This window comes from Hyperolius riggenbachi, chromosome 2, assembly GCF_040937935.1.
Source record: "Hyperolius riggenbachi isolate aHypRig1 chromosome 2, aHypRig1.pri, whole genome shotgun sequence".
NCBI classification, from domain to species: Eukaryota; Metazoa; Chordata; class Amphibia; order Anura; family Hyperoliidae; genus Hyperolius; species Hyperolius riggenbachi.
The window spans coordinates 338,326,694-338,353,471 of record NC_090647.1 but is presented as its reverse complement, the minus strand read 5'-3'; the positions used below and the strand labels follow the sequence as shown (position 1 = coordinate 338,353,471).

Sequence of the window (26,778 nt, the reverse complement as noted above, 5' to 3'; positions counted from 1 at the left end):
TGAAAGACCAATACAAAGTGGTGTACACGTGAGAAGTGGAACGAAAATCATACATGATTCCAAACATGTTTTACAAATCAATAACTGTAAAGTGGGGTGTGCATAATTATTTGGCCCCCTTTGGTCTGAGTGCAGTCAATTGCCCATAGACATTGCCTGATGAATGCTAATGACTAAATAGAGTGCACCTGTGTGTAATCTAATGTCAGTATAAATACAGCTGCTCTGTGACGACCTCAGATGTTGTCTAAGAGAATATTGGGAGCAACAACACCATGAAGTCCAAAGAACACACCAGACAGGTCAGGGATAAAGTTATTGAGAAATTTAAAGCAGGCTTAGGCTACAAAAAGATTTCCAAAGCCTTGAACATCCCACGGAGCACTGTTCAAATGATAATTCAGAAATGGAAGGAGTATGGCATAACCCGTAAACCTACCAAGACAAGGCCATCCACCTAAACTCGCAGGCCGAACAAGGAGAGCATTGATCAGAAATGCAGTCAAGAGGCCCATGGTGACTCTGGGCGAGCTGCAGAGATCTACAGCTCAGGTGGGGGAATCTGTCCATAGGACAACTATTAGTCGTGCTTTGCACAAAATTGGCCTTTATGAAAGAGTGGCAAGAAGAAAGCCATTGTTAACAGAAAAGCTTAAGTGTAACGATTGTGGAACTCTCTCCGTGATCAGCGCACAGGGCGTGCGCTGACACTGCGGAAATCCTCCACAAGCGTATAATTTGAGGGAACCCAGCAAAAGGTGCAATGCACCTGTAGAGGGAAATTCCTGTCGACAGGTGGAGCTGTGGAGTGCAGAGGAACAACTCCTCTGCCCTGCCACAGACGCCAGACAGGAATTGTACGAAGGGAAGAAACGCAGGGCAAGATAGCCCTGAAAGAGAGAGATCAAAGCGACAGAGGGTATGTGTGTCCACCAATCTAGTCGCCACCCTGCGACGATGAACACACAACCAGGAAGATAAAGTGAGAAGGCAATCGCCAGAGAATGCGCTTGCTAACAGCGACACAAGACCGAATAAGCACAGATGAGGAATGTATGTATGTCCACCAATCTAGCCGCCAACCTGCGACGGTGGACACACAACAGAAGAAACTAAGTGAGAACGCAATCGCAAGAGAAGCGATTGCGGAAGAGAATGAGCACAGGGACAGAATGTATGTATGTGCCCCAATCTAGTCGCCAACCCGCGACGGTGCACATACAACAGCAGATATGAAGTAGGAACACAATCGCGAGAGAGGCGATTGCCAGAGGTGACACAAGGCTACAGCAAGGCAGAGCACGAGAGTAGCAAAGGCACAGCAAATCATACAATGAGAAGATAAGGAAAATAACAAACGCTAACTAAACGCGAATACCGCACTCATTCGCAACAGTGCACGCGTTTATGCGCGGTCTCCGCGTGTTAAGCACAACAGAGACAAGCACGCCTAACTAACCACCGACAGACAAACATGAAACAGAGGACGCGAACGCTTGCTTAACGGTTACCTCACCGAGCCTCCAGCAAGCGTTCGTAGCAGACAAGACAGATACACGAAAACAGGAATAAGTGAGAGATACGATCCACTGCTCTTTCCGCCAGAGCGAGTGCGATCCAAGTATAGCAACAGAGCGAGCTGGATCCACTGCTCTTTCCGCCAGAGCGAGTGCGATCCAAGTACAGCAAGAGAGATGGAGATCAGACGGATCCACAGCACTAGCGCAAGGCGAGTGCAATCCAGGCAAGACAGAACAGATGAGATAGCTGGTAGCAACCGCTGCTCCAGCTATACTCCAAGAACAAAGATCAGAACGACTTCCTGTCGACCACCGCTGGGACAGGACAATCGCAACAGACAAACAAAACAGATATGCAATCCTAACTGCACTAGGGAACCTGCCTAGTGCAGTCCCAGGAATTACTCTAGGCTAATCTTCAAACAATAAGCAAGGCTGACACTCCAGGAGTGTTTCACAGGACAAACTCTTATGACCAGCCCAGGTCTGTGATATCACATGGTATTTATAGAGCAAGCCTACAAAGGATGTGGCTAGGCAACCTGCATGACAAACGTATGCAAATTCCTCAGCAGCAAGCTGCAAAACTGACAAAAGGTCTCTCTTCCAGAGACCTGCAGAATGCAGACCTGAACAGTGGTCAAAAAAGCCGAGCGGATCCTCACAATAAGAAGTCCCGCTTGCAGTTTGCCACAAGCCATTTGCTGGACACAGCAAACATGTGGAAGAAGGTGCTCTGGTCAGATGAGACCAAAACGGAACTTTTTGGCCAAAATGCAAAACGCTATGTGTGGCGGAAAACTAACACTGCACATCACTCTGAACACACCATCCCCACTGTCAAATATGGTGATGGCAGCATCATGCTCTGGGGGAGCTTCACTTCAGCAGGTACAGGGAAGCTGGTCAGAGTTGATGGGAAGATGGATGGAGCCAAATACAGGGCAATCTTGGAAGAAAACCTCTTGGAGTCTGCAAAAGACTTGAGACTGGGGCGGAGGTTCACCTTCCAGCAGGACAACGACCTTAAACATAAAGCCAGGGCAACAATGGAATGGCTTAAAACAAAACATATCCGTGTGTTAGAATGGCCCAGTCAAAGTCCAGATCTAAATCCAATCGATAATCTGTGGCAAGATCTGAAAACTGCTGTTCACAAACGCTGTCCATCTAATCTGACTGAGCTGGAGCTGTTTTGCGAAGAAGAATGGGCAAGGATTTCAGTCTCTAGATGTGCAAAGCTGGTAGAGACATACAGACCTAAAAGACTGGCAGCTGTAATTGCAGCAAAAGGGGGTTCTACAAAGTATTGACTCAGGGGGCTGAATAATTACGCACACCCCACTTTACAGTTATTGATTTGTAAAAAATGTTTGGAATCATGTATGATTTTAGTTCCACTTCTCACGTGTACACCACTTTGTATTGGTCTTTCACGTGGAATTCCAATAAAATTGGTTCATGGTTGTGGCAGTAATATGACAAAATGTGTAAAACTTCAAGGGGGCCGAATACTTTTGCAAGCCACTGTATCTTATCTAAAGTTTAGACAGTTTTCACAGCAAATCTAGCTGCAAACAGCTTTAATAGAATATGATTATTTATTCCTGTGATACAATGACAGCAGCCATGTTGTTTGTAAACATTACACAGAGGCAGGCTTATCTGCATCTTGAGCAAAAAAACCCAATCCCCTCTCCTCCTCCCTCCTCCCCTCTGCCTCTGAAATCTCTGGCTAGTAATACCTCCCCCTCCTCCTGCCCAGACTGAGCTCCCATGAGCCTTGCTACTGTCTGAAAATGCCTTGGCTCTCTGAAAACCTGTGGGTGTGGCTTGTTTAGTTTATAGGGAATTAGGGTATTAAAACAAAAACAACAAAGTATTTGGCTTGAGGAATGCCCTATAAACAATAGGAAAGGAACACAATTATGCAATGAGTAAAAGTTCATCTCGGATCCACTTTACCTACTTAAGGAACATGGGCTCAAACCCCCCTAAAGACCAGGCCATTTTTCACAAATTGGGCCACTGCAGCTGTAAGGCCTCGCTGCAGGGCCTCACAACTCAGCACACAAGTGATTGCCCTCCAACCCCCCCCACACACACACACACGCCTTTTCTGCCCACCAACAGGGCTTTCTGTTGGTGGGGTCTGGTCCCTGCCAGCATGTTTTTTTATTTTTTAACAAATATTTATTTATTTATTTTTTATAATAAAAATGTGTATTTTTATTTATTTTACTAGCCCTCCCTCCCCCCCGCCAGCCAATCAGTGCGATCGGCTTCAGCCTATGACAGCAGATCGCTGTCTTATCGCCCAGGGGGACAACTGTGTCACAGGGCTGTCCCCAGTACAGCGCTGCCGTAGATCGCCGTTTCGACGTCTAACAGTCTCCTAGCAGCGATTGCCACTGGGAGGCTGATAACGGAGTGATCTCCTGCAAAACACGTCCACAGGACCTTACACCGATCGGCGTTAGGCGGTCCTAGGGCTGCTACCTCGGTCACGCCCATTGGTCCTCAAGAAGTTAAGGAAACGATTTTAATGCGATCATTCATGATCAATTGGACTCATCAGCTTCTCTGGTTTCATACAAAATGATCTCAATAAGCTGATCAAAATTACTATCTTTCATTAAAAATTGTAACCTTAAAGGGACTCCGAGCTCAGCCAAAAAATGAAAGTTGTACTCACCTGGGGCTTTCTCCAACCCAGTGCTGGTCGGGAGGTCCCACGATGGCGTCCTGGCTCCTCTCCATGTCCCCGCTCCGGAATGGCTGAGCGGCCGCAGCCCGGGCGACACTCGGCTGCTCCTTCCGCGTATGACGCGGCTGACGTCACACGCCGGCCGCCTCGCGTCATCACGGCGGCCGGCGTGGCAGTACTGCCACGCCGGCCGACCGTGATGACGCGAGGCAGCCGGCGAGTGACGTCATACGCGGAAGGAGCAGCCCGACACTCGGCCGAGTGTCGCCCGGGCTGCGGCCGGTCAGCCATTCCGGAGCGGGGACATGGAGAGGAGCCAGGCCGCCGTCGTGGGACCTCCCGACCAGCACTGGGCTGGAGAAAGCCCCAGGTGAGTACAACTTTCATTTTTTGGCTGAGCTCAGAGTCCCTTTAATGGGAACCTTAAGGCAGGGAACGTATGATCAAAACACGAGTATTGCTTTCCTATGGGGACATTGTGTTTTCAGAAGCCATCTGTGATTTAGTATAACATTCTAAAAAAAATACAAACTGCACTACTTTTCCACACAATGCATGTAATTACTCACTGAAATTCCCAGGCTGTTTAAAAAAAAAAAAAGCTGCGCACGAGGAATTGTCTGCGGTTCCCACAGACATAAGTGTGATCCCTCCCTCAGTATAAAGTAAGTAAAAAGAAAGAAATAAAAAGTGCACAAAAACTATTTGTGCTCATTTTTTGTAATGTTAATATATGACTATCCTGCTGCTTACAGATACCTCAAAGAAAGTCTGCTTTGGCAGCACACAAGATCGTAAACATTTTCCTCACCACTGTGCCCCAGACCGCCTGGGGAATGAATTGGCTCCCATTAGAGGTGCTCCGAATCGTGGGCCTGGATGTTACAACAATGAGGAGGTGGGTGAAAGAGTGTTAGCATAACTCAAGGAAGGCAAGGCTAAGTAAATGCATTGTGATTATACTGTATAGTTACTTGTCACAGCTTCTATTAAAGGAGGTCTAATAGCCATGCTATTGCTTTTTTTAAAAATGCCCACTGCAGGCAGTCATGCTTATCAATTACAGGTTTCTGTCACACTGGGGACAAGCATCCAGCCAGTGCTGTGAGAGTTGGACGTTGAAACCCTCAATCTGTATACAGTAGAGTCCTGTCTATCCAGAGCTTAACTGACCAGCAGTCTCAACCAACCAGCACAAATTGTGACAGTACTCAAATTGGTGAAGGCCAACTTCTTAGGCTGTTTGTGGGCTCTGCTGTGCTTAAAGGGAACCTTAACTGAGAGGGATATGGATGTTTCCTTTTAAACAATACCAGTTGCTTGGCAGTCCTGCTGATCTCTTTGGCTGCAGTAGTGGCAGAATCACACACCTGAAACCAGCATGAAGCTAATCCAGTCTGACTTCAGTCAGAGCACCTGATCTGCATGCTTGTTGAGGGGCTGTGGCTAAAAGTATCAGAGACACAGGATCAGCAGGGGAAACAGGCAACTGGATTTATTTGAAAAGCAAAATCCATATCCTTCTCAGTTTAGTTTCCCTTTTAAAGACTGGGTTCCACCTCTCCCCCAGGGTTAATATACTTTCAATTACTGTTTTTTAACACTTAATACAGAGTTTATGCCGGTATGTGTATATAGAGTTGGGCAAAGTACTGTATTATTTAGGCCTATTTTTAACATTGAGTCTCAAGCAACCAGAAAGCACACCTATCCTACGTCAGCCAGTTCCCCTCGGTGCCATATAACTGAGACTCTACTGTATTTGTTCATGGTGAATTATTCAGGAAGTATAATATGTAGAAAGTAGCACAGTAACCAAAGTAAGTAGCATGTTTAAGCCCACCTAACCACCCAGAAAACCTGCAACAGGGCTAATACTGACTAGTTCAACATTGCCCTGAATTGATCACTGCTTCTTACTGCCTCTTCCATAGTACCTTAGTGCCCTTCCCTCCCTGGTCCTAACTAATGTTAAGTTCACTGCAGCAAGAGCATACTTATCAAAGGAGGATTTATTTAAAGAACACTTGTAAGGAAAAAGTTGCCCTGGGGGGGTACTTACCTTGGGAGGGGGAAGCCTCTGGATTCTTATGAAGCTTCCCCCTACATCACCCTGATCCAGTAGCGGCTTCCTGCTTTGGCTCTGGTGGAAACAGCCAAGCCCATGAGGTGTCTGCGCAGTAGAGCAGTCCCAATTGGGCTCATCTATTTCCACCAGAGCCTGAGCAGGTAGCCGCTAGTGCTGACTCCCCTCTACTGCAGAGGATGGGAGAAGCCTCTTTAGGATCCAGAGGCTTGCCCTTCTGAGGTAAGTACCCCCAGGGCCACTTTTTTTTCTTACAGGTTCACTTTAATCCGCCAACCAGACCTTTCAGTACATGCGTGCCGAGGAAAAAAGGGTGCCTGGTGAAGCTAAAACTTCTTTTTTTTCGGCTTCACTAGCTATATTTAACCCTATTCTCATACTGAACCCTCCCTCTACCGATGCCTAACCTTAACTACCCACACCCCCATGGCTAACCTTAACCACCCTCCATACCTAACCATAACCAACCGCCTCTATGCTAAACTTAACCGATGTCCCCCCTGTGCCAATCTGCCGCAAAATCGAGTAAAAATTAAAAAAAAAGGTTTTTTTTTCAAGCGCAGCGGCTACTTAATTTTTCATGTAAACTCAATATTTGAATGTGCGCCAATGGAGGCGCCTAAACTTTTGCCAGTAGTGGGTGCCAGAATTTCCCGGATCACGGTGCACATTTACCTCTTTATTTTGCCAGCAGAATATATGCCTATATTCTTCTTATAAAACAGCTCTGAAAGCAGTAAATAATATTTTATTTCATTATTTTACTTTTTGTATTTTTATTTAATTTTGAATTTCATTTACTAAGTGCTGTGATGAGAGCCCATGTTTATGTACATTATACTATATACTTTTCCCTCTACCTCCATGGCAACACATCGGGTTTAGGCCCCGCCCCTAATACAACACAGGATCAAGTATCTTTAAATGTTTTGCTGACCCTCCTCTTCGTGTCTTTTCATTTCCTGTCCTTCACCTCACAGGATTGGCAGGTGATTCCTGCTGATTTTTTTCTTTTTACCCCCTTGCCGGCCGCATCATGTGGCCCTCCGCACAGGCAGCCTCCCCTGTAGCGATGCCATTCACATGGGGCTTTAAACAAGTCTGGTGGATGGGTGCCCCGTTCTGCTGGTCTTGGGGGTCCGTGTGGTGTCTCCCTGACTAAGGCACTAATTAGTGTCATCAGTGAGTATGGGACACAAAGTTTTTCTGCAACGCTTACCACTCTAATTGAGTGTGCTGGCTGGGCATCCTTTCCTCCCTTTTCGGTGCGGCGTGCGTTCCACTGCGCAGTAGTATGCGCTCCAGGGTCTCTGCCGGAAGTGACGCGTACTTCCGGGTTACGCCGGCCCAATGCAGACATTGGTCCGCGTTGCGAGGAGGCGGATGTGACGTCAGGGACACTAGAGCGGGGTTTTTAAGGCGGGCTGGCTGCTGCTGCGGCGTTGCTTTACATCCCCGCATACGGTGAAGGTCGGAACTCCGTCCGGTCCCCTTTCCAGCTGGAAATAGAGCCCTGCAGTAGTGGATCTTCCGGTGAGCTGATTTGCCAGGCGACTGATGTAGTCCCTGGTTGTGTATTGTTTGCTTACCTGCTTCTATCTTCTATCTTTTCCAGCGTCTGGCTGATATTGGCCAGCAACCATGGATGCCCATAGGCCCCACACAGACCAGCGCTCTTTGACTAGGTAAGGGGGGCATAGGTAAGTCTAGTCAGACATTCAGGGAGTGCATTACTGAGGGTACTGTTTTCTGTTTGTTGCAGCCCTGGAAGACTTGGAAGAATGTTTCTCTCCCTATCAGGAGGTTATTACAGAAGACGATCATCTAGCAGATCTCGCCACAGTAGATCTCGCAGGAGAACAAGATCAAGGTCAAGATCAAGGTCTCCGGTGTATCGTCACAAAGAAAAACTTTGCTGGGCATGTGCAAAGCCAGTGGCTCCGGGGAAGACGGTGTGTCCAGCTTGCTTTCTAGAGCTGGGCAGAGAACCAGCTCCGGAACCAATAAACGTAACAGAAGCAATACAGAAGGCTGTCCAAGAGTCTATGAGTTCCTACATAGCAAGTCTCCCTCCTGCTCAACCTCAGTCTGCTCAAGTTCAGCCTGTGCATATGTTCCCGGAGGAGGAGGAGGTCTCCTTGGGATTTGACTTTGCATTAGTGGACCCATTCATCAAAGCAGTGCGCGAAGTACTAGAATGGGAAGATGTACAGGAGGAAGATGAGGAAAAGACTAAGAAGAAGGCGAATAAGACATACTATAAACACCTATATAAGACTAAGTGTACCTTCCCGGTGATGGAGGAAATAAGGGCTATAATTCAGGAGGAGTGGTGGAAAATGGAGAAAAAAGTTCCTATGGCTAATAGATTTTCAAAAATGTACCCACTACCTCAAGTGGATACAAAATCATTAGATGAGCCCCCAGTGGTGGACGCCTCGGTTACTCGGCTGGCAAAATATGTCACACTCCCAATCAAGGATGCTATAACCTTCAGAGATACTATGGAACTCAAGATAGATATGGACTTGAGAAAAATGTACACAGGGTCAGGAGGCGCTTGCAAACTAGCAATCGCATTAACATCGGTAGGGAAGGCTGTCAGAGCCTGGACAGAGAATGCTGAGCAGATGATCAGAGATGATGTTGACAAGGAGACTTTGATTACAAGTATGGAAGACCTTAAAATTGCAGGAGATTTCATCGGAGAAGCAGCGATAGATGTCCTCCGCTCTTCAGCAAGGTCCATGCTATACTCAGTGACCGCAAAGAGGGCCCTGTGGTTGAGGTCCTGGTCGGCGGACCCGGCTTCCCGTCAGTTGTGGTGCAAGATCCCCTTTGATGGTAAGACTTTTTTCGGCGAGAAGATGGACTCAGCTATTTCAAGGGTTACGGGCGGGAAGTCGGGTTTGCTTCCACAGGATAGGCGCCCGAAGAGACAACCTGGTACTCCCTCCTCACAGTCCACTCCTAGATACAGGAATGCTGGGTCTTACGTGTGGAGATATATTGGGGTGCTGATGCCTTTAAGGATAATACAGTAATATATTTTCATTTTCCAATTTTTATATCTGCTGTGGTATGTCAAAGGTGTAGATATGCAGGCTAGATTCCTGGACTGTTCATGTATTTGTGTGGGTGGGTCACTAGACCTACATTTGCATCTAAAGAGGTCTTCAGTGAATATGACCAGTCACCTTCAATAGGCAAGGAAGCAGCTCATTAAGCCACTAGCAGTCACTTTTGATCTACTGTCCCAGGTGTGATTGTCTGCGTCTGTCTACAGGATTACAGGCAAACTGCTACCTGTAACCAAAATTCAATCTTTTCATGGATGTGCTAAAATACACTTTAACCAAGGAAATAATGTGGAGGAAGCTTTTTGATGTCTGCAGAGTTCAATGGGTGAGATTGTGTCCTGCCAAACTTCAAGAAGCTAAAACAGGAACCCCCTTTGAAGTTTGCATATCACAAGAAGGATTATGACAAGCGTTCGGTGATGTCACAAACGGGGAAACTGCATTAGTTCCTGGGGGCTGGACATTAAATGCCCCAGGGGACACTTCGGACTATTTAAGGTGGCCCAGGACAGCCACCGGTATCTTCTCTCGGAGGTAGCGAATAGCGAGGGAGGATCGCGACTCCTGGTCGAAACGGCGTCCTCCCGTCAAACAACGTTCTAACCTAAGCTGGTAACGTTCTTTTTTCCCCCGTTTATTTTTATGCAAATATCCGTGTGTGTTATCTTTGTAACTCTTAATTTTGTAACTTTTTTTACTTTGTCTTTTTGTAAACTTTTGTATATATTAAGTTCTGCATTGTTCTATGTTTTTCTAGAATATTAAATTATTATTTAATAAGTTTGACTTCTGCCGTACTAAACTAACACTCATAGCCTAGAAGAGACTGAAGTGTAACCGTGTATAAGTTTCATGCCTAATTGTACGCTTGAGCAACACTACCGTATTAAATTGTAATTGCATTGTGTGTGGGGGTGTTTGTCATACGTTGGCCTAAGCGCGCAGCTGACCCAACGTACGAACAACGCCAGTGCGAGTAGCGACAGCAGAGTGGCTGTCGCTACTCGCGAAGCTGACCCAAATACGCAAAGCTGACCCAAATACGAAAACGCGGAGTGCTCGACAGCAGAGTGGAAGTGTCTAGCGAACCGCAAGTGGTGGCAGTGAGAGGTGTTCTGAGGGGTCCCAGCCTTGTTTTAGCTTGACTAAGGCTGCTTCCCCTCTCAGTCTTGTCAAACCCGCAGTCGGGAACCGTATACGCAGGCGTGCCACGGGTCGGTTCCTGACATAATTGGCTGGCAGTGGTGGGATCGTTTGGTCCATTAGTACGCAGTTTAGCTCGCTATTCTGAGTACTAAAGGCTGGAAGCTTGCTAGAAGCAACTAGCCTACAGAAGTCTACTCAGTGCAGAATCTATATACGTTTTTTTTGTTCAAAGATACACACTTGGTATTTGCTTTCCCTCCCCCCCTTTTTTCTTTTTCTTTTTCGCAACACGATGGCTCAGAAAGCATCCAGCTATGCAAGGCAAAACAAGGACATACTACTCAACCTGTGTGAGCACAAAGGCATCGAGACGGTGAGCGGCCAGACTAAGGAGCAGTTAGTTCGTGCGCTCGAGGAGTATGATGAGGCAGAGCAAGCCCGTGCTTCAACGTCAGCGGATGCAGCTCACGACACGCCAGAGGAGGAATCGCTCCCGCCACAGAATGCGAGGGGAGACGATGTCCTGGATGATCCACCGAACACAGAGATGACATCTCTGGAAGCTGATCTACAGCTATTGAACTCGGCTGATCCTGAACTGCGCCTAAAGCTGATCCTACTGCACCGACAGGCAGAGAAGGAACAAGCGGCACAGCGACTCCAGGCCGAAAGGGAACAAGTTGCACAGCGACGCCAGGCCGAGAGTGAAAGACTCCAGGCCGAGAGGGACAGACTCCGGGCAGAGGAATGAAGAGCTGAACGGCAACACCAGCTGGAGCTGGCTAAACTTCAGCAGCAGAACCGGTCTGCTGGACCCGCAGAACGCGAAGGTGAGCGAGTCCACAGAATCCCCCTGGATAATTTCCCCGCTATGGACAAGGACTCTGACATAGACACTTTCCTACAGGGGTTTGAAAGGACTTGTCGGCAGTATGGGGTGCCCCGTGAGCAGTGGGCAAGATACCTCACACCAGGGCTGAGAGGCAAGGCCCTGGAGGCATTTGTGAGTCTCCCCCAGGAGGAAGAAACAGACTTTGAGGCGATTAAGAAAGCCATTATTGCGCGATACCACCTCACGCCAGAGGTGTATCGCAAACGTTTCAGGACAGTGCAGCGAGGTCCTAATGACAGTTACCTGGATCATGCTTGCAACCTGCGCACTGCCTTCCAGCAGTGGTTAAAAGGACTGTCAGTCAAAACCTTGGATGCCCTGCAGGAGCTGATGATAAAAGACCAGTTCCTACACACCTGTCCTGTTGAGGCCTGGCTGTTTGTGCTGGATCGAGAACCAAAGACCGTGGATGAGGCTGCGGAAATGGCCGATTCCTACACCGCCCATAGAGCACCTGAGTCCCGGAGGACTACTACGCCCAGCTGGAGAGGAGAACAGATTGCGAAACCTGTTTCACCCAGCACCCAGAGGAGGCAAGCACCGCTGTCTCCTGGATTCAGGCAACCAACCACTGACACCCGGAAATGCTTTGTATGTGACAGGGTGGGTCATATCAGCACGACTTGCCCAGAGAGGAAGAAGGAGGCCCCAAAATCCAGTGAGGCCTCAAACCCCAGTGAAGTCCCAACGGCTTTGTGTGCTACCAGGAATGCCACTGGCTATGCAGAGAATCTGCAGCTTGTCACGGTTGGGGGTACAGTTGCCACTGGGCTGAGAGACACTGGAGCAGAAGTGACTCTCATACATCCCCAGCTTGTGAACCCGGAGCAGTACATACCTGGGAAGATGATTGCTGTCAGAGGAATTGGGGGTGTCACCCCAGCCATACCCACCGCCTTGGTCCACCTGAATTGGGGGGCCGGCAGCGGGCTGAAAGAAGTTGGGGTAACTGACAAAATCCCCACCAACGTTTTGCTGGGTACTGACCTGGGACGGTTAGTGGCCCGGTATGAGCCTGCTCCAAACCCTGTGGGGCCTGCATCCCCAGCAGAAGTTCAGGACTCTTGCAAGGTACTGTTTGATAATGCTGTGCAAGTGGGGAATGCTGGCGAGGCCCCAGGGGCTATGGACTGTGTACTAGGAGCCAGCCCTAGTGATTCTCCAGTGCCTAGGCATGGAGGGGGACATGTTGATACGGAGAATGCAGAAACTGATGATGTCATTTATGACGCACGGACTATCGAGGCGATCGATGCAGGAACTGTTGATGATAATTGTGAAGTGCTGAGTAGAAATGAGTGTAATGATGCAGATAATGTTGATGTTTTATGTGATGTCCCAAATGACAATATATGTAGGGCTGATAATGCTGATGTCATATGTGTTGTGCTACAAAATGCGGGGTGTCATGTGGACACTCCATCAGCTGCAGGAGTAACCAGCGGCGCTCGCTGGGCTGCAGCAGGTGGACTGTCCACTGAAGGGGCAGATGGCACCAGGCCAGATCCTTCCCCTTCAGATGGTTTCAAGACCAAAGGTGATGTGGTTTATGATATGGGTCAGGTGGGCGCTCCCTCGGCTGCCGTGGTAACCCGCAGCGCTAGCGAGTCTACAGCAGAGGGACTGTCCACTAAAGTGACAAATGTTGCTGGGTCAGCAACATCCACTTCGGAACCTGGCTCTGAGGGCCCAGGAGCCTCTCCGTCTGCAGCCTTCCTAGAATGTGTGACAGGCAGCCCTGAGCTCTCTGGGGCTGTTCGATTTGACAGCAGCCTGGAAGAGCTCAGGGGGCTAGCCAGCAGGTCACCAGCTGGGAGGGGCGGGCTGAGAGGGTTCTGGGAAGTTATTCCCTCGGAGCTGTCCGAAGTGGAGGAGGCAGCCCGGCAGAGAATCATTCCCCAAAGGGACCGAGAGATAGCTCCTGCCACTATAGAGAAAGTGCGTGTAGCGACGGTTGGAACCCTCCCCCAGCTGCAGCACTGTCTCTATGGTCGCGAATTCACGGTCGTCACTGACCCACATTCCCCTGGTTGGTTACGTCAGGTGGCCAAGGGCAACGACACATTGCAGCAACCTGACCTAGCTTTCCATTCGTGTAGCTTGGAGCTAACTGACAGGTGGGGAACCCTCCTGAGGATGCTAAAGGGTTACCCCACCCGGCCAGGCCGTCAATGTAGGCTTTGGCAGGATAATTCGTTAAAACCACCTGCCAGTGCCATCTGGAAGGGGAGCAATCATGGGAATGCTGATGGACTGTCCCGTCAAGCAGAACCAACAATGTAGGTGCTGGCAGGATAATCTGGGAAGATCATCTGCCTTGCACCAAGTTAACGGCGGAGGTGTGGAGATATATTGGGGTGCTGATGCTGTTAAGGATAATACAGTAATATATTTTCATTTTCCCATTTTTATATCTGCTGTGGTATGTCAAAGGTGTAGATATGCAGGCTAGATTCCTGGACTGTTCATGTATTTGTGTGGGTGGGTCACTAGACCTACATTTGCATCTAAAGAGGTCTTCAGTGAATATGACCAGTCACCTTCAATAGGCAAGGAAGCAGCTCATTAAGCCACTAGCAGTCACTTTTGATCTACTGTCCCAGGTGTGATTGTCTGCGTCTGTCTACAGGATTACAGGCAAACTGCTACCTGTAACCAAAATTCAATCTTTTCATGGATGTGCTAAAATACACTTTAACCAAGGAAATAATGTGGAGGAAGCTTTTTGATGTCTGCAGAGTTCAATGGGTGAGATTGTGTCCTGCCAAACTTCAAGAAGCTAAAACAGGAACCCCCTTTGAAGTTTGCATATCACAAGAAGGATTATGACAAGCGTTCGGTGATGTCACAAACGGGGAAACTGCATTAGTTCCTGGGGGCTGGACATTAAATGCCCCAGGGGACACTTCGGACTATTTAAGGTGGCCCAGGACAGCCACCGGTATCTTCTCTCGGAGGTAGCGAATAGCTAGGGAGGATCGCGACTCCTGCCGTATCTTCTCTCGGAGGTAGCGAATAGCTAGGGAGGATCGCGACTCCTGGTCGAAACGGCGTCCTCCCGTCAAACAACGTTCTAACCCAGGCATGGGCAAACTCGGCCCTCCAGCTGTTACGGAACTACAAGTCCCACAATGCATTGCAGGAGTCTGACAGGCACAGTCATGACTCATAAAGGCAAATGCATTGTGGGACTTGTAGTTCCGTAACAGCTGGAGGGCCGAGTTTGCCCATGCCTGTTCTAACCTAAGCTGGTAACGTTCTTTTTTCCCCCGTTTATTTTTATGCAAATATCCGTGTGTGTTATCTTTGTAACTCTTAATTTTGTAACTTTTTTTACTTTGTCTTTTTGTAAACTTTTGTATATATTAAGTTCTGCATTGTTCTATGCTTTTCCAGAATATTAAATTATTATTTAATAAGTTTGACTTCTGCCGTACTAAACTAACACTCATAGCCTAGAAGAGACTGATGTTTAACCGTGTATAAGTTTCATGCCTAATTGTATGCTTGAGCAACACTACCGTATTAAATTGTAATTGCATTGTGTGTGGGGGCGTTTGTCATACGTTGGCCTAAGTGCGCAGCTGACCCAACGTACGAACAACGCCAGTGCGAGTAGCGACAGCAGAGTGGCTAACAGTATCGTTCGGAACGACTGTTAGTGGGTCTTTGCTTCACGACAGTGTAAGATTGCAACTGTGTGGGTGCGTGGCGTTCCCGTATTTGGCCTAAGCGCAAAGCTGACCCAAATACGAAAACGCGGAGTGCTCGACAGCAGAGTGGAAGTGTCTAGCGAACCGCTAGTGGTGGCAGTGAGAGGTGTTCTGAGGGGTCCCAGCCTTGTTTTAGCTTGACTAAGGCTGCTTCCCCTCTCAGTCTGGTCAAACCCGCAGTCGGGAACCGTATACGCAGGCGTGCCACGGGCCGGTTCCTGACATTACAGGCCGGGTAGGAATTACAGAAACAATTGGCAAGCAAACCAGGCTTCAACTAGTAGAGCTCAAAAACAGAAAGGCACTCAGCCCTCTCAGGGGAACAAAAAATCCTTTTGACAACCAGCTCATCCAGAAAAGTCCGGTGGGGGCGAGACTGAAACAGTTCAGCCAGGTTTGGCGACGAGAAATAAAATCCCCCTGGGTGGTAAGAACAATAACATCAGGACACTTCTGGACGTTCAAGAGGGCTCCTCCAGGGCGTGGCCAAGATGGCTAACTAGCAAGACGGGTACTTCAGAGCTCCGCTGCCCAGCTTAGATATTACAGGCTGTACCTGCTACAGTGCTGACCCAAAACAACATCTAAGTTTCCAGGGAGAACACCAACACACCTCTGCACGCTGGAGTCGTGGAATCAAGAGCCTAGTGAGACGGTGGAGGGTGACTCCAATCTTCAGCCAGCCGAGACCTCAGAGTGGGGAAATATAAGTGGACCCAGCAGACTGCAACGCTCTCCCTACAGATATCAGCCTTACCCTGCAATGCCTCCCAAAGGCTCTAAAAATAAAGAGGACGGGAGTGATCCGGCTGATGCCCTGACAAACACTCCGGCACAGCAAAAGTCTAACTCCAAGGCTAAAAAACAGAGAGAGGGAGACAGTATGGCGGACCTCCTGGCAGAGGGACCTTCTTCTCCGAGTTCAACAGAGATACTGGAGGCCATACGTCAGTGCCAAACAACCCTCACTCAGAAAATAGATAAAATCGAGGTTAATTTTGGCTTACTACGAGAAGATTTCAGCAAAATCAGGACAAGAATCACTGATCTGGAACAGCGTACCTCAAATGTGGAAGATTCTGTCCAGGCACATCGTGTAGCCATTCCCGGTATCCAGCAAAGGCTTACACAGCTTGAAAACCGTGCTGTAGATGCGGAGAACAGGAACAGGAGAAGCAATCTCCGCATTCTGGGCATTCCAGAAAAGTCAGAGGGTTCGGATGTCGTGACCTTTATTGAAACTCTGCTGAAAGAAAAGCTTCCTGAGGCTACATTCTCCTCTTTCTTTGCGGTAGAAAGAGCCCACCGTCTCACAACAAAGAAAGAGATACCAGGCAATTACCCGCGACCTATTATACTCAAACTCCTAAACTTTAGGGACCGGGATGAAATACTAAAAGCTGCAAGAAAAGAAGGTGACATTTATTTTCAGAGCTCACGGCTCATGATTTTTCCTGATTACACTAACGAAACACAGAAACAAAGACGCTCCTTCCAGCAGGTCAAAGAAAAGCTACGTGAGTTGCAATTACCTTATTCAATGCTCTTCCCTGCGAGGTTAAGGGTGCAAGATGGAGATAAACTCCACTTTTTTGAAACGCCGGAGGAAGCATCTAGATGGCTGAGGTCCCACAAGAAACAAGTGAACAAAGAGTGAGGTTTATCACTTTGGCTTTCCAATACATCTGCCATACTAGTGAGTGAGTACATGCCATTTATTTATGTGATGCTTTCTGATCCTTTTAATATGGCTTGACCGTACAGAACTGTCGGCTGTAATTCATGTCTCAGGACTGCACAATGTTTGAGGTGCCAGGTTAAAACTTTTTGTTTTACTATCCCGCCATATTGTCAGTTAGCTCACAACGGTCACTGTACTTTCTTCCCGCCACAAGCAATTGTGTACCCGTCTTCGTTACCTCCCATTTGCCCGGGAAAGTACTGTCACTCCTACTAAATGTGGATATACCTACGCTGCATGAACTTAGGAACCTCATTTTGTCTCTCTGCATAAGGCTTGGTGTCATCTGAGTCCTACCTTCTGTTCATAAATGTACTTTATGTGGATCTCATAGAGACCTGTTTTTTCCCCGTAGTCAGCTTTTCTTCTACATTTACTCATGGCCTCCTGAGAAGATGCAGTTACACCAAAGGAATAATGGCAACCTAAAGTTATACAGTTCTCTGACCGGGAATAGCTCTAGGTGCTCACTCCTAACAGATTGTCCAATAAGGACAAGTAAAAGTATGCGTTCTCCTGTTACATGTTAACCCAGTTGTATATGGATTAACCACTTAACAGTCTGTACATGCCTGTGAAATATAATGTATGTTCTGCTGCGTGTTTATAGTGTGAAGATAAGGTCTAATCAGCTGCATATCACATCTTGGCAGGCAAACAATACTTCTGTATACCATCACGAGCAAGTATCTCTATGCCTATGCAGATACATTATTTGCAATATGTGGCTCTCCAGCGTTGCTTCGCTGGAATCAGACCACTGATGCTCTCTCTAAATTCACACTGCTCCTTGGCTGTAATTCCTATTAACATTTGCTTCGGTGTTTGGTTCCTGCGGTAGCGCAGGTAGAGTCACTAAAGTCTGCCATACTTCTTTTCATTTTATTATTTTTCATATTGAAAATTGATGTGCATATTATTATATATTATATATATTTATTTGTCCGTATGTGCAAATATCCATTTTCGGAATGGGGTAATTCACATATAGATCTCTCGGAAAACAGCAGCTTCTCCACTCTGCTAATATATCATGGGAGGAGATAGTGTAATGTGCTCCTCTTGCCCACTAAGGGGTGCTGTTTAGTAAGCTGTGGGAACTGAAACACTCTGTAACTGCATGAAGCTATTACCGACAATAGAGGTTTTTACATACTCTTCTGCCCGTTTGCTATATGTGTTCTGCCGTGAGTTCTTACTCTTTTTCCTAATTAGCTTAACACTTCATATAGCATTTCTCATGGTAGATATATACTGTGGTAAAGGGGTTATAATTAGATAATGTATATCATTAACTCCCTTAACTGAGTTAAAGTTCCTAACTTACTCCAACATCCTACACTATATAGGCTGTGTGCTGAGGGGAGATGGGGTGTGGGGGTGGCTGTGTGGGGCGCCCTATGCACCGGCTTGGGCTGGGTCCCGTAACTGGACCGGGGTTTCTTTCTCTGGTCTATGCCCCGACCCGGCCTGGGCCCCGTCACTGGGGCGCGCCGGGCAGTGGCCCTTTCCGCGCCTAATTTCTTACATGGCTAGTCCTCACCCCTAGTTAATGCTACAGCCTCCTGTCAAGATACTCATCTCTACCCGAACTGATATTTATGAAAGGTATGGCTTTACGCTTGGAGCTGATAGATTGCATCTCCTCTCTCAACAACTGATGCTATCCTACCCCTTCTTATTATTTATATTAGTCATAGAGCTCTTTCAATGGGTGATACTAATAGTCTCTGAATAAAAATCATTCACATTGCTATGCTCAACCCTGAGCATACATTCACAGGCATAGACAGCTTAGTACTCCATGACCTCATGGAAGTGGTTAGTCAGACTATTGTTTTTTTTGTTTTTTTTTTTTGTTTTGTGTTGTTAAAAAGGTATTGCCTCCTGGTGGATTCTCATCATCAGGTGTTGCTGGGCAGCGGAGCAGTATCTGTTCCATCGTCACTCCCCGGTTTATAGGTTTCGTCCTTTAAGTAGGTACCCAAGGTCTTGGTTGATCTAGGTATCTGGGGTGTATAGCAGTTAGGGAATTAAGCTGTAGCAATGGTTACTGTTTTTTTCTATGGTTCATTGCGACAGCAGGGTGTTCTGTTTTGGTTTTATTGTTTTGGAAGAAGCTTATATGTAATCCTCATCTCTGTGCTGTATCCTATTACACCTCAAAAGTCTCTTACATGTAAATATAGGTGTGCTACGGGCTCCCCCCTCCCGCCCCTCTCACTGATTTATAACCCAACTTCTAGGTTCACCATCCTTCACTTAATCTACCTTAAAATTTGTCATGGATTCACCAATTAAAATTATTTCTTGGAATGTTAGAGGACTTCGTTCCTCTTTTAAGAGGTCCCTAATGTTCCAATATATACACAGACAGAAACCCCACATTTTAGTCCTTCAGGAAACTCATCTTGATAGCTCGTTGGTGAAGGCATTACGTAAGCCTTGGGTGAGCAAGGCTTATCATTCAACATACTCCTCCTTTTCTAGGGGAGTCTCGGTGTTGGTCAGTAAATCCTTAAACTGCAAAATCATTAACTCTTACACAGACTCTGATGGAAGGTACATCATAGTACATATGTCAATTTATGGTACCCTTTTCTGTATAGTAGGGATATATGCCCCTCCCCCGCTACAGGCCTCGCTATTACAACAAATAACTATCAAATTGCAGAAATTTCTTCCAGCTAAATTACTTCTTATCGGAGACTTTAATGACATTCTGGAGGCTAAAAAAGATAGTACGAATCATTCTAGAATGGCTAGTGCTGACTTAGTCCAATGGGCAGATGCTATGTCTCTCACAGAGATATGGAGATGGAAAAACTCAGTGAAAACTGCCTTTTCACACTTCTCACCTACACATAAATCGGCTGCAAGAATAGATTTGGCATTTGGAAATGCTGAATTGCTAACACACATACAATCAGCACAATATCTGCCCAGTGGTCTATCCGATCATGCCCCCCTTGAAGTCTCCTGCACTTTCGGTGCATATAAAAGTAAAGCCCTCTGGAAGCTGCATCCTAAGTGGATACAGGATAAAGACATCGGTGAGGCAATTTCTAGCTCCATTCAAAACTATTGGGATATTAATGAAGGAACAGCCTCAACACAAACCACCTGGGATGCTTTCAAAGCCACAATCCGTGGGGAATATATAAATCAAATATCGGCCCGTAGAAAAGAATATGAATTAGCCTTAACAAAGCTTGCTGACAGTGAGGAGCGAGCCACCAGTACTTACGCAGTTACACCTGACGATAACACTTTCAGTGAAATGATGCAATGTAAAAGAATGCTTAATCTACACATGACTGACTTAACCAAAACCTCTCTTAGTGAATGGCAGCAAACCATATTTGAATAGGGAGATAAGAATGGGAAGCTCTTAGCAAACATAGCCCGTAACCCTTCTGAACACTCGAATATCCCAGAGATTAAACTTAACTCAGGAGACATTACTGCAAATCCGCCTGAAATTCTAACGCAATTTCATTCCTACTACTCAGATTTGTATGCCTCCAAATTTTCTGGTGATAATATGCAAATCTCCAACCTCTTATCCCAACTAGAGTTTCAGACCCTAGATGAGGAGACTTCCCAAATCCTTGAAAATGATATCACAGAAGAGGAGGTACTGGAGGCAACTTTATCTTTCCCCTCTCAGAAATCCCCAGGCCCCGATGGGATCCCCATCGAATTTTATAAGAAATATATCAGAATCCTGGCCCCTGCTTTAACTAAACTATACAATCATGGTCTGGCTGGTAATGGATTTCCAGAAACTTTTTCTCATGCCCATATAATTCTCATACCCAAACCAGATAAGGATCCTTTAGAGTGCAGCTCCTATCGCCCAATTTCCCTTTTAAATAATGATCAAAAAATTCTCACCAAAATCCTTTCTACCAGAGTGAATAAATGTATTATAGATATAATCGACCCTGACCAAACAGGCTTCATGCCACAGAAGACGACGGATATCAACTTACGTCGGATTCACACACACATTCAGTTGTCTTCTGGGACTGAAACTCCAAGAGCACTAGCATTTCTCGACATACACAAAGCTTTCGACTCTGTGGAATGGAGATATCTTTGGCTGACCCTGGCCAAATTTGGATTTGGCCCCAAATTTATTTCCGGGCTTAAAATGCTATATAGTCATCCAAAGTCAAATATCCGTATTGGCCACATGATCTCTGAGAACATCCATTTGCAAAGGGGTACCAGGCAGGGATGCCCTCTCTCTCCGGCCCTCTTCGCGATAGCCATTGAACCAATAGCAATGGCGATTCGCCAACATAACACCCTGAAGGGCTTTCGCGTGGGGAGGCTGGAGGAGAGGGTATCTCTTTATGCGGACGATATGGTGTTATATCTGGAAGATCCAGATAAATCTATAAATGGGGCACTAGATATATTTAAATCTTTTTCCCCATTATCTGGATTATGTGTTAACTGGAGTAAGTCAAAGATACTTCCTCTTTTCCGAAACTCCCAATTTCACACGCCGTTAGACTCAGTTTCCCAGGTAAAATATTTAGGGGTCTGGATATCCTATGACCCTGAGGACTTCTACCAACTTAATCTTCTCCCCCTACTGCAGGAAACTAAACATAAGCTGACCAGTTGGAAGTGTCTTCCTTTGTCCCTCATTGGTAGAATTAACCTAATTAAAATGAAGTTATTACCTAAATACACATATCTATTTAGGAATTCCCCCATACAGTTGAACAAGAACTTCTTCGCCCAACTCAATTCGTTGCTGTGCAGTTTTATCTGGGATAATAAAACTCCCAGAATCAGCTTACGAAAACTACAGAGGCCTTGGACTGAGGGAGGACTCGCCTTCCCGAATTTACATAAGTACTTCTTAGCTAGTCAACTGGTAACTGCTCACTGGTGGCTCGTTCAAGACCATACTAACTCATCTACAGTTCTAGATGCAGCACGTCTGGGGTCGTATGAAGCGCTCGCACAGATCCTTTATCGAGGAATAAAAGCTCCCTACCCTCTAACTCTTAATATAAAAGTTGTGATTGAGGCCTGGAGGACAGTACACTCCTGGTACAGAGCCCCATCCACTAGAGTATCCCCTAACACCCCTATCTGGAACAACCCCACACTTGAACAATTTTATTCTATCCCGGACCCTGTTGTGTGGATACGGAAAGGCATCTCTCGGCTGGAACATATAATTTCCAATAGTACCCTAAGTACCTTTGACACTCTTAAAGAAAACTTCTCACTGCCAAATAACTATTTCTTTCGCTTTTTACAGCTGAGGCATGCATTCCGGTCGCAGTACAGCGGGGCTCGAGTTAACCTACAGAGCTCTGAATTGGAGGATATCCTTTGTAATGAAAATCTTAAAAAAGCTCTTTCTACTATATACCAACACATAATACTGCTAACTGAACCCCACTCCACAGTCTATATGCAGCCTTGGACTAACTTAATTCCTAATATGGATGATGAGGACTGGGAAAATGTTCTCATAAAACCATTCGAATATTTAATAGCCTCAAAGGATAGATTAATCCAATTTAAAATAATTCATAGAGCCTATATTACACCCTCTAGATTGGGTAAATTTAGTTCCTCGGGGGGCTCCAGTTGCTGGAGATGTGGAATTGCGGCGGCAGGTTTCGACCATATTTTCTGGCTTTGCCCTGTCATAGCCTCAAAGTGGGCGGAAATATGCAATTTCATTTCACATCTAACTAAATTAAAGGTTTCCCCTGCTCCATTTCATTGTCTTCTTGGGGAAGTAACATCACTAGCTCCAACACGAGCCCAAAGAGCTTTACTGGGTCTCCTCCTGTTTTACTACAGAAAATCTATATTACTACATTGGAAACAGCAGGATCCCCCAACAATTCAGTACTGGAAAAACCTTATTAACTCGTCTCTGCATCTGTACAAAGCTGCATACATTGCTAGAGGCTGCGCTAACAAATTCCAAAAGATTTGGGGCTTATGGACAAAGAACCGAGATACTCTTTCTTCAGTTTAAACAGAATTTGTAGTAAGATAAGTGGGATTGGGATCTTTCATTTCAATGCATGTCTCAGAAATATCCATCTCTACATATAACCTAACTCTCTTCCATTAAGGCTCCTGGTGAATTACTTTGAATATAATATATATGTTACATCTGGGTGGGGATGGAGGGAATGAGTTTTAAAGGGCACAGTCTTGTTAAATTTTTGGTGTAAATAATGGATACATGAAATTAAATGCTTTTGTACCTTTTTTTTTTTTTTTTTTTTTTTTTTTTAATGAAACCCTGTTATACACACTGCTTCATATCTTATACTGTCAATATATATGGATTTCTAGTGTAAGCTTCTTCTAAAAGTTTATTAGGTTGTTTATCCCCTTCTGTTTGGGGGAAGGTTGTATTTAATGTTTGTTTCTTAAAAAACACAATAAAAAGAAACTTTAAAAAAAAAAGAGGGCTCCTCCACAAGATTCGTTCAGATTAACGCGGATTCCGGTATGTCCCCAGAAGAAGGAAATTCTGGAAACATATCTGCAAGGGCTTGTGAACAAAGAAGCAATTGTGCCAGTCCCGAGACAGGAAAGACGTCAGGGATTTTATTCAAGACTATTATTTGTACAGAAAAAAAACGGCGATCTCCGACCGGTCTTAGATCTAAAAAGACTGAACTCGTACATAACACTCGAAAAGTTCAAGATGGAATCCTTGCACACAATCATAATGGCGGTAAATCCCAAGGACTTTATGCTTTCTATCGATCTGGAGGATGCTTATTTACATGTGCCAATTCAAGCAGACCTACAGAAGTACTTAAGGTTTGCGGTAGGGGGAGACCATTATGAGTTTGTATGTCTTCCTTTTGGAATTTGCACGGCACCCAGGACACTTTCCAAGCTGCTTCTGGAGATAATAGTCCTAGTAAGACTTCAAGGGGTCCGTGCTTTCCATTATCTAGACGATATCCTGCTATTGTCCAATACGGTCAAAGAGGGTCTGTTCCACAGGGACTTGTTAATCAGCACTCTACTCAGGTTCAGCTGGCTAATAAATTATTCCAAAAGCCATCTTCAACCTACCCAAGACTTGGTGTATCTGGGAGCAAGATTTCGCACTTAGTGGAATTAAGTCGGTCTCCCGGACGAGAAGATTCCAGTAATAAAGCAGAGGGTATTGCAGATGTTCCTATCCACCACAGCTTCAGCAAGAATGTGCCTAAGAGTTCTGGAGACTATGTCGGCTGCTATCCCAATGGTTCCTTGGACCCATTGGAGGCTCAGGAATCTTCAACATGGATTTCTAATCCAATGGGATGGTTGCAGTCTATGCCAGAGTATTCAAATTACGAAGCTCGTGAAGAAAGATTTGCCTTGGTGGCTGGAAGAGGAAAACCTAATTAAGTGTCTTCCCTTAGAGCACAAAGTACCGATAACGATCGATACAGATGCCAGTCAGAGAGGCTGGGGAGCGACGTGTGGTTCATAAGTGGCTCAGGGAATCTGGCCACAATACATGAAGTACTGGCCATCCAACAGGCTAGAACTGAGAGCTGCCTTTTGCGCCCTTCTACATTTTCAGGCACTTATCAGGGGAAAAGAAGTACTGAGGATGGACAACAGGACGGCGATAGCCTACATTCGCAATCAAGGAGGTTCTCGCAGCCAATCCCTGATGGAAGAGGCAGACCTGATCTTTACGTGGGCAACGAGGTATCTGAGTTCATTAACAGCAATATACATACCGGGTCTGTCCAACACTGTTCCGGACTATCTGAGCAGAGTAATAGTGTCAAACAACGAGTGGGAGTTAGAGGATCCAGCCTTCCGGATGATATGCGCACATTGGCAGGAGCCAGAATTGGATCTGTTGGCATCTCGCAGCAACAGGAAGTGCCAGCGCTACTTCAGCAGGTTTCCGGAGAGAGATGCGGAGGCAACGGATGCTTTGACGACGGAGTGGAACTGTCAGGTGGCTTACGCTTTCCCTCCAACGCCCCTCATCATGAGATTATTACAGAGGTTGAGGTCGGAACCAGTGGTCTTGTTGGTAGTTCTCCCTTGGTGGCCAAGAAGACCCTGGTTCCCTATGATCTCTCAGATGTCGATGTCCAATCCTCTCCCAGACAGCAGGACTCTGTTGTCCCAAGGGCCGGTGGTTCATCCGAATCCATCCCGGCTGAAGTTGACTGCTTGGAAGTTGAGAGGAGGAAGTTGGCGGATATAGGCTGCTCAGAGTCGGTTATCTCGACACTACTGAAAGCAAGAAAGGTAAATACGAATTCAACATATCACCGCATTTGGAACGTTTTTCTGGAGTTCGCCAGAAAAGAAGCGTTTGATCCTGTTAAGCCTCCAGTGCATCAACTTCTCGCCTTCCTACAGACGGAAGTGGATAAGGGACTATCATTCCATTAACTGAAAGTACAAATATCGGCGATTTCGGCCCTGACTAGCCATCGTTGGGCTTTTAATCCCTTGATCAAGCAATTTATATCCGGAGTCATGAAGGTACGACCCCCACTGAAGCCTATCTTTCCCAGCTGGTACCTACCACTAGTTTTGAACTACTTAACCAAATCGCCTTTTGAGCCAATAGAACAATGTTGTCTTTGGTTCAAGACTTTGAAGGCAATGTTTCTCGTAGCAATCACCTCTGCCAGAAGAATTTCGGAGCTACAAGCCCTGAGTCATCTGGAACCATTCCTCATTTTCTTTCCGGATAGGGTACAGCTGCGGCCGGTTCAAGGTTTTCTTCCCAAAGTGTCATCAGTTTTACACATTAACCAAGAGTGGTCATTAACTTCATTCAATGAGGAGGATTCTACAACTCTTCACTAATTAGATGTGGCAAGATCTTTGAAAGCTTACCTTCAAAGCATAAGGAAGTCGGACAGACTGTTTATCATCCCGACGGGGTACCGCAAGGGAGAAGCGGCATCAACCAGGACACTGGCTTCTTGGCTCATCCGTACCATACAGAATTCATATAGGGCAGTCAATAAAGAGCCGCCGGGAGAAATCCGGGCACATTCAACAAGGGGCTTAGCGTCTTCCTGGGCAGCTTACGCCAAAGTCTCAGCTGCTAAGATTTGTCAGGCTGCCAATTGGAGCAGAATAAATACTTTTATTTCACATTACCAAGTTGATACCTCACATTCAACTTCTCTAGAATTTGGAAGAGCTGTTCTATCTTCCTGTTCTGATGTTTTTGTTCAGTAAATAAAAAATTCTGCTTGTACCTGTTCCAGTGTTCCCTCCCGTTTGTGGTTATAGTTAAATCCCAAAGTATATTGCACACAGTAGTACAGCGCTAGAGATCCGTCTAAATTGTAGAGTGGGGCGCACTACATACAGTTACCAGTCTAGTGTAAGATAAATTCCCAATTGTAGCTTGCGCTCATTCCATATAGCCAGGGATCAACTTGCTCCTACAGTATCTTTCCTGGATACGGGTACACCTCCAATCATAAAAAGGAACACAAGAAAGCAATAATAGTGCAGACTCTTTAACAACCAGGCAGGCACCCGTACCGGTGCGAGATGTATTACACGTACACACTATATGTGAGGGTAAGGGGGCGGGGACCACCACCAACCACCTAACACAGGCTCTCCCCTCCGTTCCACTTTCCACCCTGCTCACCGTAAGACAGCCGTATGGGTGTCAGGCTGGAGTGTTCTGCCAGATAGTTAGGTCTTCTTTATCACACAGCATGTACCCCCTCGTAAATCATCTCCTTAATACAGCCTCAAAGTAAACACAAAATATTGCCCATGTGTAAAACTGCATCAATTTAATATAAAAATCTAAAACCAATCTGCGTACATCAAAGTTTCTTAAGTATCAAAGTATAGTGTGTACGTGTAATACATCTCGCACCGGTACG

The 26,778-nt window shown here is 46.2% G+C and overlaps 2 protein-coding genes across 3 annotated transcripts in view; both read left to right on the top strand.

The window, feature by feature from the left end:
• Positions 1-26,778, top strand: part of CIMAP3 (ciliary microtubule associated protein 3) — a 45,177-nt gene that overhangs the window by 2,763 nt on the left and 15,636 nt on the right. For both annotated transcript variants that reach the window (XM_068269425.1, XM_068269424.1), the window contains exon 2: positions 4,983-5,125. In XM_068269425.1, the coding sequence (XP_068125526.1) occupies positions 4,983-5,125 (143 nt within the window). The remainder of the gene's footprint in view (positions 1-4,982; positions 5,126-26,778) is intronic.
• LOC137547486 (uncharacterized) lies at positions 7,940-16,801 on the top strand. The gene is made up of 3 exons (XM_068271082.1): positions 7,940-7,998; positions 8,076-9,157; positions 15,741-16,801. Exons 1-3 carry the CDS (start codon positions 7,955-7,957, stop codon positions 16,799-16,801), a joined length of 2,187 nt encoding a protein of 728 aa, XP_068127183.1. The 5' UTR covers positions 7,940-7,954.

Excerpts from the sequence above, each read along its gene's own strand:
- LOC137547486 (XM_068271082.1), top strand. The coding sequence starts at position 7,955 with ATGGATGCCCATAGGCCCCACACAGACCAGCGCTCTTTGACTAG. Across the intron at positions 7,999-8,075 it reads GACCAGCGCTCTTTGACTAG|CCCTGGAAGACTTGGAAGAA; the intron begins GTAAGGGGGGCA and ends TGTTTGTTGCAG. Across the intron at positions 9,158-15,740 it reads GTGCAAGATCCCCTTTGATG|GGAGAACACCAACACACCTC; the intron begins GTAAGACTTTTT and ends CTAAGTTTCCAG.